Consider the following 12,921-nt stretch of genomic DNA (forward strand, 5'->3'; position numbering starts at 1 on the left):
CTGGAGACTTTCCTTTCTTAATCGATTGAGTTTTAAGAATATTCTCTTTGTTTTGAGTTCAGAAACAACATATTAAAAAAGTATCCTTTATATATATCTACATATATATATATATAATCTTATTTTGTAATATGCTTATACTAGCAATATTGACAATTCTAAATTTAGAATATGTCACCTAGAAAGTAGATCAATGATTAGTTATTGATTAATTATAAATATTGTTTTTTATAAATTTGACATAAAATCAAAGAACCTTAATTAAATTAAATATTTTTATAATTCATTAATTAACAAATAAAAGTACAAATTTATATTTTTTAACTTTAAATTTATGAATAAAATTTATTTAATTACACATCAATATATATATTTTATATTTATCTAGAAAATCACATATGTATATATATGCATATTATATTATAATATCATATTTTCATAATAAGGATTAGGGAGAGAATCCAATGAAAATTAGTTGAGGGTAAATGGGAAGAGTTGTTTGCCGGCCTTTAAAAATGTGTAACTTTGGTGGGACGGTTTCCTCAACCTGAGTGGGTCCCACTCCTCTCCCAGGATTCCGTTCCGTTGGTTTCATCTGCTTGTCGGTCTCACCTCACACCGTTGGGCGGCCAACAACCAATAAGACATTCTTGGTGGCCTACGCCTTCATTTTCCATTCCTTCTAATTTCTTTTTAAAAAAAAAAATAGAAGAAATTTAATTTTAAATTAGTTTATTTTTTTTTTCAATTTTTATATTTCTCTATTTTTTTTATCCAATATTTATAACTTACTACTTGTAATAATTATCTTTCTAATTTTAATTCATTTAATTTTAGATTTCTAGGTATGTATATTTCTATAAGTACATAAATTACAAATTTATTTATAAAGAATTCGTAATATTTTGAAAAATCACTAACAAATCTAAACGTATTAAAGAATTAGATATATTAGACACAACTAATTGGCATACAACTAAAATTATAAATGATAAACCTACTACACAAAGATAAGTTTCTCGCACCTTTTTAACCTACTTTATATACGGACTTTGAATCTTGATTAGACTAGAGTTTATTTTTATATATTTGAAGCCGCTTTAAATAGTATCAATAATGACTCTAATTCTATATTTTTTACAGTTTACTTCAATATTTTTATTAATTTTAAAATTATTTTATTAATGTTTCAGTTGTAACAATAAAAATTAAAAAGAATTATTAGAGATTCATAAATAAATTTCAAGAACACAATAATGAATATATGAGACATTAAAAGACTCGTGATAGAATTTAGATATATGTTAGATATTAAAAGTTAAAATCAAATTCAATCAAGTACGTTGTCAATGTTTCATGACTAAAAAAAGTAAAAGTAGTTCTAAAAATATAAAGTGATGAAAAGTTAAAACTTAAAATTGACGAAGGCAGTATTGTAGCGCCCGGAAAGGAGGAGGAAAAAAAAAAAAAAAAAAAAAAAAAAAAAAAAAAAAAAAAAAAAAAAAAAAAGGGGGGGCCACGTCAGCAGGCCCGGTCAGCAGTCCCGGCCAACCGGGGCCTGCCACGTGGCAAGATCGCGTCACTCCAAAAGGAGCCACGTTGGCGATCCGCGTGGGTGCGATCCGACGGCCCAGATCAATCGCGCGATCGGACGGCCCAGATTCAAACGCACGGACGGCCCAGATTCAATCAAAAACGAACGGCCCAGATTAAAATGAAATGAACAGCTGTGATCAAAAGGCAAGGGGTTATAAATAGAACCCCCACACCAGACCACAAACCCTAGCCGCCAGCCGCTCGCCGGAGAAGACGAACCAGAGGCCGACCGCCGCCACCCGCCGCCACTCGCCGCCGCACCGGGGAAATTTCCGACCGCCGATCGAGGTAAATTTCATACCCCCGACTCGTTTTTCCCCACTGATTCCTCCTATGGCCAAATCGAAGCCGAAATCCCGGCCAAACGGCCGGAATACGCGGCCGAAGCCCAGCGGCGCCGCCGCGCCCCCTCTCGGTTTTTGCCTCCGACGAGGCCCTTCCCGGCCTCCGTTCGATGCAATTTTTATATCACCGTGATCACCATTCTTTTCTCTACAGGTTGACCGAAGCCAAATCACCAAAACACGAACCTCGCCGGAGGGTCGCCGTACCCGAGAGCGCCGCCGCCGGTAAGCTCCGCTTTTCCGTGATTTTTTGGCCCCCCGAGGGCCCTAGGGTTGTTTTCTGACAAGGACCGATGCGAGTGTGGCCGAATTCGGCCGAAAACGGCCGAAAACAGCCAACCCGAGGCGACTCGCCGCCGCCAGCGGCGGCGCCGTCGCCGGAGCACGGCGGAGCCGCCGTGCCGGAGTTGCGATTTGGGCCGAAAGAGGCCCTGGGCCTAATTTGGATTTTTTTTGGAACACGTGCAGGTACTGTTAGCGTGTTTCAGTTCCTCGGGAAAAATTCAGGGAAAATTAGGGACAGCCTGCAGGCGCACTGTGAATCGTATTCGGATCCCGAAAACAAGTAAGGACCCCTCACCCTATTTCCTATCACGGTATTAAAGTTCAAAATGATAAAACGGTATTTCTTGAATTAACGCATGTGTGAAATTGCTTAAGGTTGCTAATGGAGCCCGAGTCTAGTGTGATTGATGATTTACTGTTATTTGGCCTGTTTTACACTGTTTTACAGCTTTAAATGCATTATGAGGTTTGATGTGTTCATTTTATAGTTTCGAGTGCATATATTACTGTTTTATTAATTATGGGTTAAATGACTGAAGAACTGATACTGTATGTTGTCTGTTTGGCATGAATTACGATTTGCTTGTTTAAATGTGAATTGATGATGCTTATTGAGGAAAAGGAAAATGAAACATTGTGTAGACTAATAATTGTATGATGGGGTCAGCCTGACTAGATATCCTGGGAGATGGTGGACGGACCGGGTCCGTAGGGAACCCTACCGGGATTGTGGTCTCACATGCCGGACGGGGTATGGAGATCTTATGGTTTTGGCGCCCATACCGGACGGGGTATGGGGACGGCCCGTTTCACCCTCATACCGGACGGGGTATTGAGGTTTATGGTTTTGGCGCCCATACCGGACGGGGTATGGGGACGGCCCTGGAAACTGATTATGAATGTTAAAGGTTAACGGGTAGCGGGACCCCCATGGATACTAGTAGGCTGGTAAATGAGAAAAAGATATGTTGTATAATGATTGAATTACAAAAGGCGTGATAAGTGCTATGTTTTACAGCTTATATTATTCCATGATTGTGATAATGTTATTATTTTTCTTATATTGTTTTCATAAATTCCACCGAGGTAAGTGGATGGTAAAGGTTTTCATGTTAATAAACGAGTTTATTGTAAATTATGCTCCATTGGTCTTTTTGTGGTTTTCTACCCACCTTTATCTCCGTGACGGTGAGATATCGTGATGTTCTTACTGGGCTAGTGTAGCTCACTCCTTAATTAACCATTTCAGATCAGGAAGACATGGTTCCCGAGCCCGTTCCGCAGGAGGACGAAGAAGGGGATGCCTAGAGACTCTGTAGTCATACGCATAGTTTATTTTCGAGTTTTCTTTCTTAGTTAGTTTAACCTTTTATATTTTAAGTACGTTTTTTTTGGGTTTTTTCGTGTAAGGGATGTTAACTGAAATTTTGATCTCGCTTCCGCATTCGATATATTTAAATACTCATTTCTTTTTTAATATTTTCCGGGGCCGTTACAAGTATAGGATAAATCCTAACTATACTATACGATGAACAGAATGTTATTTATATGAGTGGTATTGTGACATTTGCTAAAATTATACTCTTGCATCTCAATGACTAAACATAATTTGACATAAAATAGAAAAGAGATACAATAAAAAAAAAAAGTAAAATGATAGTTTAGATTAAACTTCCAAAAAAAATTTATTTTCAAAAAAAAAAATTAAAATAATAGAGAACCAAATTGAATAATCTTAAAACGAAAAATATTAGACAGACAGAAGATATTGTAAATGAATAAAAATAAAATAAATAGTTCTCTTGTTACAAACTTTATAAGTAAAGAATTCTCTCATTTAAGGGAGTAAAAAAAATTGAATTTTATTAGTACAAAGTTATAAAAATACTCATTTTTTATTTTGAAATAGCTAAACGACACTTATTTCAATTAGAATAATAGAATTAATTTATAATTTTAGACACTCCAAGTATAAGAGATGTTAAGAGACATATTATTTGAAAGTTATATCTATTCATTAAAAATAATAAAGAACTTAAATAAATTTTTTTAAAATTTTGAACGCTCGTAGAGTAGGTCTCATGTCAAACTACTTAGTTGGTACACTAGTTTCGATATCAATGTGTTTATATAAACTCACAAATCTCCTATATTATAATAAGTGATTCATAATGCTGATTTTTTACGAAATGATTTTAAAAAACACCATTATTAATGTTGTATAGAATATGCATACCACACCAACCATTTATAAAAAGCTATATTCTTTTTTAACAACGTTTTAGTAAACTACGTAATATCCAATATTAATAATACTTAAGTTTATAATGATTTAAAATCTAATTTTTTTAATTCGGTTCGGTGCAGACCAATTATATATATACATATATATGTTAATTTATAGTTAATTAAAATTAGAAAAAAAAAACAAGAAAACTATAATTTAATTTTAAATATAATTTATAATTATTAAAAATCAATTATTATTTTTTATTTAATCAATATTTTATCTAAATTTTTTTTTTTTTATAAATATCGAAAAAATAACACGGTTCATTTTAATGCAGAATGAACTGAATTGAATAAAAAAACTCTAATTTTCTGTTAATTTTAATTTTCGATCTATATTCGGGTCGGATTCGGTTTGGCCCTTCGAACAATCCAGTTGGGGGAACATTCGGGTCGGATTCGGTTCGGCCCTTGGAACAACCCAGTTGGGGGAACAGAAGTACATTATCCAAATACAGTTATGTGGACTTTGATGGGATCGTGGAAACCCAGTTCTTAAGGTGATTGGGTTTTATAACTAACTGGTAAACTGGTAGGAGAGAAAACATTTGATTTTATTTGAATTTTCCCGAATTGATATACGCATCAGACCAGATTGCCTTCTTCCTCATGTTCCTTATTTACCCTAACTTGCGCCTCCTCTTAAACCCTCCTCTCTTTCTTTTCTCCAAACCCAACTCAACACCTCTTTCTCTCTTTACCGTCTTTGCTTCTTCATCTCATAAACGACACCGTAGCGTTTCCTATCGGGACTCCCCTTTTGGTCTTCACCGGAGGAGGAGAAATTTCACTACTTTCAAGGAGAGGGACAAACGGACTTCAATGGAGGAAAATGAATCTTCTTCTTCTTCTTCTTCTTCTTCTTTTGGGTTTAATAAGAGAAGGGCTGAGGGGTTGGATAAGAATGATAGGCCTAAGAAGAATCTTCAGTTGAAAGTACGCAAGCTTAATCCTACTAATACAATTGCTTATGTTCAGGTAAGCTTAATCCATCCTTTATGCTAGGTTTTTTTCTTTTCTCGTTTTGAGTTTGTGAGTGTCGAATTCTTTTGGTCGTTATGATTATGGATATTCAAGTTTCACCTATTTGTACTTTTGGTTGGAGAAGATTAATTGTTCAACTGGTGAGAAAATTTTGAGTAGTTTTTTTGGTATCTTTGATTGCAATGTGGACGTTTTCAATTAAGTGTTTTTCTTTTTGGTCCTACCTAGATAATGTCTGAAGCATGGTTACTTGTAGGTATAGTTGAACTGCTTTTCGATTTCAAGCTAGTTAAGTTTTTCTTTTCTTTTCCTTTTTAATTTTAAGATTAAAGCTGAGATTTTGGATAGGTGTTTGTGCTTCCTGGACCTCTATAAGATTAGTTGAAAAAGAAAAGAAACTTATTTTTGAGCTGGATGCATTGCTCTTTTGGAACTAGAATCTGTTTGCCCGTCCAGTATTTCAGTTCAGAGGAACTACATTATCCAAATAACTCTGTGGATGTTTCCGAGATGTAATCTGTTACTCGATCTATCTGTTTCTTATCCAAATAAGTTCATAGGAACTTACATATTCAATTTCCCACACCCTGATACTGAACAATCTAACACGATTGATATAATTTGGATGCTTCTAGATTATTTGAAAATCAATTCGGTACCATTTTTGTGGAGAAGTTTATCCTTTATATATATATTTATTTCTATTTGCTTTGTGTGATTGCTTTTCTGCAGCGTGAAATTTTCAGATTTTTGAACATTCTGTCTGTCGACACTCTTGGTGACTTCTTCTGTAAAATAAAATTTGGTTTTTTCTGAGATTCTTTTAATGTACTGTAGATTTTGGGGACTGGAATGGATACTCAGGACACATCACCTTCAGTCTTGCTTTTCTTTGACAAGCAAAGATTTATATTTAATGCAGGAGAGGTAAGCCTGATACAGGACTTATTTCTAATACAATTGTTTGAGAACCAACTTAGCTTATGTGCAATTCAATTTATTAAAACAAGGGTAAGTCATATGCCTAATTTTCATAAATGGGCGGCACCCCCATTGGTACCCTATTAATACATATTCACACTTTTTATCTCAAGAAAAAAATTCATGAATCTTCCTTTGCAATTCACTGATCCAATATGAAAAGAAATGGGAATAAAATATTCTGGAATTGGATTTTATCTACTACATTGTAATTTATCAGTATTCTTGCTTAGCAAACTGTTTGCATGTTAAATGAATGCTTACCCTAGCTAATTTGGTTTTTATGCTAAGTGTATAGCTGGTAGGAGAGACAAGATCAAGATGCAAAACCATTAGAATTGGATTGAGGGTGATTTGGTTGGAGAGTGAAACAAATATTTTAAGGGATCAAATTTCCACGTTTTCACTTCTTAGGTATAAGCTGTCTTTCTTGGTGTCTATTTGTGCTAGGCACATTTTTCTTTGTTAATGTTGAACAGAATGAACAGATTGTCTAGCTATCCTTTCACAAGGGTAGTTGGACTTTCTCCTTTTTTATTTTTTCTTTTAAGACGAATATCCAATCCTCCATTCTGAGTAAGAAAGTACTCAAAAACTTTTTACTGAAATTCTGCCTATGCTTTTAGTGCCACAGCTGATTGTAAATTCACTGACAGGACAAAAAAACAACATAGAACTACCTTTATGTAACTTCTTTTGACTGATAAACGCTCGCATCTAATGAGAAACTGCTCATATTTTTCTATTTTTAAATACTAATCAAAATACTAAAAGTACTCTCAGCGATTGTTTTATTTTATTATGGTCCCTAACTGTTTGACAATGGGATTGTTCTTATATAATTAAAACTTTAAGAAAAAAAGCTCCATATCAGTGTAATTTGGCTAGCTGATGGGAGCTAAGATGGATTTCAGTCTGGATATATAACTAAGCTATGACTTAACTGTGCAAAATGAAATTCCAAGTTGTCTGCCCTTTGTTTTTTGGATTGGTCATGCATCAAAGAATAACCAAATTGTGGAAATGAATTTCAATGTATTGCTGCATGACTATTAGATTTTAAATAAAGATGATGGTAATGGGATGTTTATTATAAAAATCTATGAAAATCTGGATGTCCTTGTCATTTGCCTTTTTACTCCCATGCAGGGATTGCAACGATTCTGCACAGAGCATAAGATTAAATTATCAAAGGTATGGGAACATTTATTTCTCCTGCTGTGAATATACACTTTTTAAATTTCTTTGTCTTCAACTTCCTATCCAACATGGGGAAGCATACTGATATTTGGAATTTTTCCTTTCCCTATATTTAAAGGGGTTTTTGTTTTTCTTTGTTCTCTTTGATGGGAGGATGTCTCTTCTTTCAATAATATCTTCTTCTTTTATAAAAAATAAATAAATAAATAAAATATATGGAATCTTTCTTCAGGTAGATCACATATTTCTTTCTCGTGTCTGCTCAGAGACAGCGGGTGGGCTTCCAGGTTCATGCCTCAAAACTTGATAGTAATCAATGATGTTTATAATCATGATAGACTGTCCACTTAGAAGCAAATAAGTATTTCTTGTATTGAGATGCAACAGCAAGAACCATTATCATAACCCCCCCTAATGCTGAGATTTTGAATCCTCTCTTAGGTCTGCTGTTGACTTTGGCTGGCATCGGAGAAGAGGGAATGACTGTGCGTATCAAAATGATGTTATAAATATCTTTCATCCTTCCTATAATTCATTCAAATTGACTAGAAATTGTGCCAAATTATTAAACTTTGTAGCTTATGACACTGTGAAGGTTAATGTTTGGGGTCCTTCAGATCTCAAGTACCTAGTTGATGCAATGAGATCTTTCATCCCGCGTGCTGCCATGGTTCACACTCGGAGCTTTGGGCCTGAATCATGTTCTGATACTAACATTCTGCCTGACCCAAGTAAGTTTGTTGATCCTATTGTTCTTGTTGATGATGAAGTTGTGAAAGTATCAGCCATCCTCTTGCGCTCAAGTTGTTCGGTAGGCTCTGCGGTAAAGCCTGGTGAGATGTCAGTGCTATATGTTTGTGAATTGCCTGAAATTATGGGGAAATTTGATCCCAAAAAAGCTGTGGCTCTTGGACTAAAAGCTGGTCCAAAATATGGTCAACTTCAATCAGGGAAATCAGTGAAGTCAGATCGCTTAGATATCATGGTAATCTTAGGAACTAGTAAACTTGGAAAAATCCCATAAGTTCCTATCTTTTCGAGTATATGAAGTTTCTTTTGTGAAACATGTTTTAACTTTTTTTTTGACCTATTGTGTAGGTTCACCCAAGTGACGTAATGGGACCCTCTGTTCCTGGTCCTATAGTTTTCCTTGTTGACTGTCCTACAGAACATCATGCCCAGGAATTATTGTCCACAGAATCTCTTAGTATTTATTATGCAGATTTTTTGGGGAAGTCAGAAGGAACTACAAAGACCGTAAATTGTATTATCCACTTAACCCCTGCTTCAGTCATACACACTCAAAGTTACCAAGAATGGATGAAGAGATTTGGTTCAGCCCAACATATTATTGCTGGACATGAAATGTGAGTCACTTCTTTTCATATAAAAAAACGTGAGTCCCTTTTTCAAGGGTGTTTTCTACTTGAATATAAGCAAATATCATGTGCCTACTTAAATTGAAACACTTCTTGTTTGCATGTCTGTTTGCAGGCAGAATGTGGAGGTCCCAATTTTAAAAGCTAGTGCAAGAATTGCGGCAAGACTTAACTACTTGTGTCCACAGTTCTTTCCTGCTCCAGGTTTTTGGTCTCTTCATCACAGTAATAACTCAGCAGTAGAACCTATCACCTCAATCAAGGTTTGTTTTGATGGTTTAAAAGGACAAATTTAAATTATTGGAATATCTTGATTATTTCTTTTTTTTTGTTTGAACAATGGACTTTCTATTTGCTGTTTTAGCAGAGTCCTGATTCAAAGCTCTGTGAAAGCGTTTCGGCCGAAAATCTTCTGAAGGTATAGCTTTCTTCCTTTTTGCATTTTTTTTTTTGCTAAGCAGGTAACTAGCTGGTTCATGTTGTGAGATGCTCCTTATTCTTATTTGGTTAACGCTATACTCTGTTACTTTTTGGTTGTTTTGTTGACATCTAATTACAATGATCCTGTTCATTAATTTCCCAATTGTAGTCTCACTAATTTGGAAATCTAAGAGGGGGTTTGTGTTCTCAAAGGTCCATCCATAGCAGGAAGTTAGCTTTCCTTCCCATATTAAGATATGCATTTTGTAATAGGCATTTCCATACCATACAGTACTTTAATGTTTAAATTTGATTAGTTTGGATTTGGTTGCAATTTTTTTTTTTGAAATTAAAAGTATGAACTATATTATCATGGTACCATAAAACCGGAGGTACCACCCTTATACATAAAATTTTACAATATAGTTAGTGAGTGTATGACATAACTAAATTCACATAACTAATCATGTCATTCCCTAACAACAAAAACCTAAAATAATGCATACACCTATCTCTTAACCTATACAAATCAGTAGGTTTATCCTCAAAAGATCTAAAATTTCTTTTCTTCCAAAGAATCCAAAACAAGGATATTGGAATAATATATTTCAACTTTCTATCTAAATGAATACCATCCTACGCCCACAACTCCTCCCTAATAGATCCGGCCATCACCCAATTAACCCCAATCAACCTATAAATGGTGCTCCATAAACCAAACGCCATCAGACACCACAACAAAACATGTTTGCAACTTTCCGCATCAGCCATACATAAATAACATCTGTTGGGAATAAACAACCCCCGAGCAATTGAGTTATCAATTGTCAATATGCATTCTCTACTTGCTTCCCACGCAAAAAAAAAAAAAAGCAACTCTAGGAGGAACATTAGCCTTCCAAATCTGTCTAGTTGGGAGAATTAAGTTCATGACATTATTTCTGTTAGTTAAGTGCTTGTAGTAAGATTTGACAAAAAAAACCCCACTTTTATCCACCTTCCACTGCACCTTGTCCTCACCATCAATCAACTGTTGGGCAGACAATAAACATAACAGATTTTCAAATTCTCTGAGTTCCAGTCCTGCAAATTTCTAGTTACACTGATCAGCCAAACAACACTATCGGAATTTGAAATATATGCATCCTGAAGCAGCATATTTTGTGCCTGCGCCATAGAATAAATTCTGGAAAACCTGTTAAACAAAGACACATTATCAATCCAGGCATCCTTCCAAAATCTGATTTTATTGCCCCTACCAGCCTTCCGCTGCAAATTTTCCTTAAACTGTGGCCATTGCATCAGGATTTTCCTCCACAAACTTTTGCCATGGGTTCTTCTGGGTCTTGTTACCCCACTATCATCCCACACAAGATCACCCCAACGAATCTGGACAATATGCAGCGATTTGGTTGCAATTACTGGGTGCTTTGACCATCCTTGGATTCTTCTACAGTATGCATGATTTTTTGCTTGTGAGTGTTAAATCTTTTAAAAATTAATGAAGTCTCTATTCTATGGTTTCTATGCTGCCAGTTCACCTTGCGGCCACATGCTCACCTTGGACTAGACAGGTCTTCTATTCCTACTCCATCAACTTCTTCAGAAGTAATTGATGACCTACTTTCAGAAATTCCAGAGATTGTAGATGCTGCCCAACATGTCAGGCAGGTGTCTCTTGGGCAAGATGGCAAAAATATGATTGAAGAGCCGTGGTTGAGTGAGAATAGTGCTCCTAATTGTCTGGAAAATATAAGTAGAGATGATCTTGAGATTGTTCTTCTGGGTACTGGTTCATCTCAGCCTTCAAAATACCGGAATGTTAGTTCTATTTATCTCAATCTTTTCTCAAAGGGAAGTTTGCTGTTAGATTGTGGGGAAGGAACCCTTGGACAGCTGAAAAGAAGGTAACAACTGTTCATGAATTTAGTTATATATTAACTTTGTTATGTAATTTTGTTTTAATTTTTTTTGTCATCCTTAAACCACTCATAATGGTTGCTGCGTCCTGAGTGCAGATACGGTGTAGAAGGTGCTGACAATGCAGTAAAAAATCTAAGGTGCATCTGGATATCTCACATTCATGCTGATCACCACACAGGTTTGGCCAGAATACTTGCTCTTCGACGTGATCTTTTACAGGGAGTGCCTCATGAGCCATTGCTTGTTGTGGGACCAAGGCAGCTTAAGAGATTTTTAGATGCGTATCAAAGACTTGAAGATCTAGATATGTTGTTTCTTGATTGTAAGTACACTACAGAAGTGTCTTGGAATTCCTTTGAGAGTGATCTTGAATCAAAGAAAAGTTACTCATCCCCAGGAAGTGTGATTGATTTTGAGGATACAAACAATAAGAATGCAAAGAATACTCAAGGAAGTTTATTTGCTAGAGGAAGCCCAATGCAAAGTATTTGGAAGAAGCCAGGCAGTCCAACTGACAATAATGCAGCTTTTCCATTCCTTAAGACCTTGAGGAGGGTGCTTAATGAAGCAGGGTTGGAGTCTTTGATTAGTTTTCCTGTTGTGCATTGTCCTCAGGCATATGGTATTGTCTTGAAAGCAGCAGAAAGAATTAATAGCGTAGGGAAAGTGATACCAGGGTGGAAGGTTGCATACTCAGGTGACACTAGGCCCTGCCCTGAACTTGTAGAAGCATCTTGTGGAGCGACAATTCTCATTCACGAGGCAAGTCATTTTACTGAATTCTCTGCTCATAGCTTGTTAAATTATTTTTGTTTAAGCACATTCTACGTTGTTATAAGGGTCCAATGTTCAACGTCGGCATCTCTAAATTGGGTGCTCTCGTGACATCCTGACCTACTTTATGCTCATGAAATGTCCTTAAATGCAACTTAGAGTTTAGGTATCGGTACAATCATACATAGAGTACCATTTAAAATAGAAATGGCTAGTTATACTTGCATGTTTGTTTTTCTACTGAAAATTTTAGTACTAGGTGGGCTTTCGGATTAGAGATTTTTGTAAATTTAATTTATTCGTACTTTTAGCATTGTGGTTATCATTACTAATTGGAAATCACCTATGCCCTTCAGGGAAGATAAAAGAAAATGGTATATATTGATTAACAAATTGTTATGTTGCAGGCAACTTTTGAGGATAGCATGGTAGAGGAGGCTGTGACAAAGAACCACAGTACAACTAAGGAAGCCGTGGAAGTGGGATCTTCTGCTGGTGCATATCGCATCATCCTCACCCATTTCAGCCAAAGATACCCCAAAATTCCTGTAGTAGATGAGACATATATGCATAAAACATGCATTGCTTTTGACATGATGAGTATTAACATAGCTGATTTATCTGTGCTTCCTAAAGTTGTTCCGTATCTTAAATTGCTTTTCAGAAACGAGATGGCCCTTGATGAATCAGATGATGTTATAGGTGCTACAACTGCAGTTTTATAATAAATATTTATTAATTTTTCA

The 12,921-nt window shown here is 35.6% G+C and overlaps 1 protein-coding gene across 1 annotated transcript; it reads left to right on the forward strand.

The window, feature by feature from the left end:
* The first annotated feature begins 4,997 nt into the window (after window positions 1-4,997).
* Window positions 4,998-12,921, forward strand: LOC110816962 (tRNAse Z TRZ4, mitochondrial-like). Its single transcript, XM_022045347.2, has 12 exons — window positions 4,998-5,492; window positions 6,336-6,425; window positions 7,629-7,673; window positions 7,912-7,966; window positions 8,121-8,164; window positions 8,275-8,664; window positions 8,778-9,046; window positions 9,174-9,321; window positions 9,426-9,476; window positions 11,015-11,385; window positions 11,497-12,163; window positions 12,583-12,921. Exons 1-12 carry the CDS (start codon window positions 5,124-5,126, stop codon window positions 12,898-12,900), a joined length of 2,817 nt encoding a protein of 938 aa, XP_021901039.2. The 5' UTR covers window positions 4,998-5,123; the 3' UTR covers window positions 12,901-12,921.

Source organism: Carica papaya, chromosome 5 (assembly GCF_054855325.1).
Source record: "Carica papaya isolate Zhongbai chromosome 5, ASM5485532v1, whole genome shotgun sequence".
Classification (NCBI taxonomy): Eukaryota; Viridiplantae; Streptophyta; class Magnoliopsida; order Brassicales; family Caricaceae; genus Carica; species Carica papaya.

Excerpts from the sequence above, each read along its gene's own strand:
- LOC110816962 (XM_022045347.2), top strand. The coding sequence starts at position 5,124 with ATGTTCCTTATTTACCCTAACTTGCGCCTCCTCTTAAACCCTCCTCTC. Across the intron at positions 6,426-7,628 it reads TTATATTTAATGCAGGAGAG|GGATTGCAACGATTCTGCAC; the intron begins GTAAGCCTGATA and ends ACTCCCATGCAG. Across the intron at positions 8,665-8,777 it reads CAGATCGCTTAGATATCATG|GTTCACCCAAGTGACGTAAT; the intron begins GTAATCTTAGGA and ends CCTATTGTGTAG.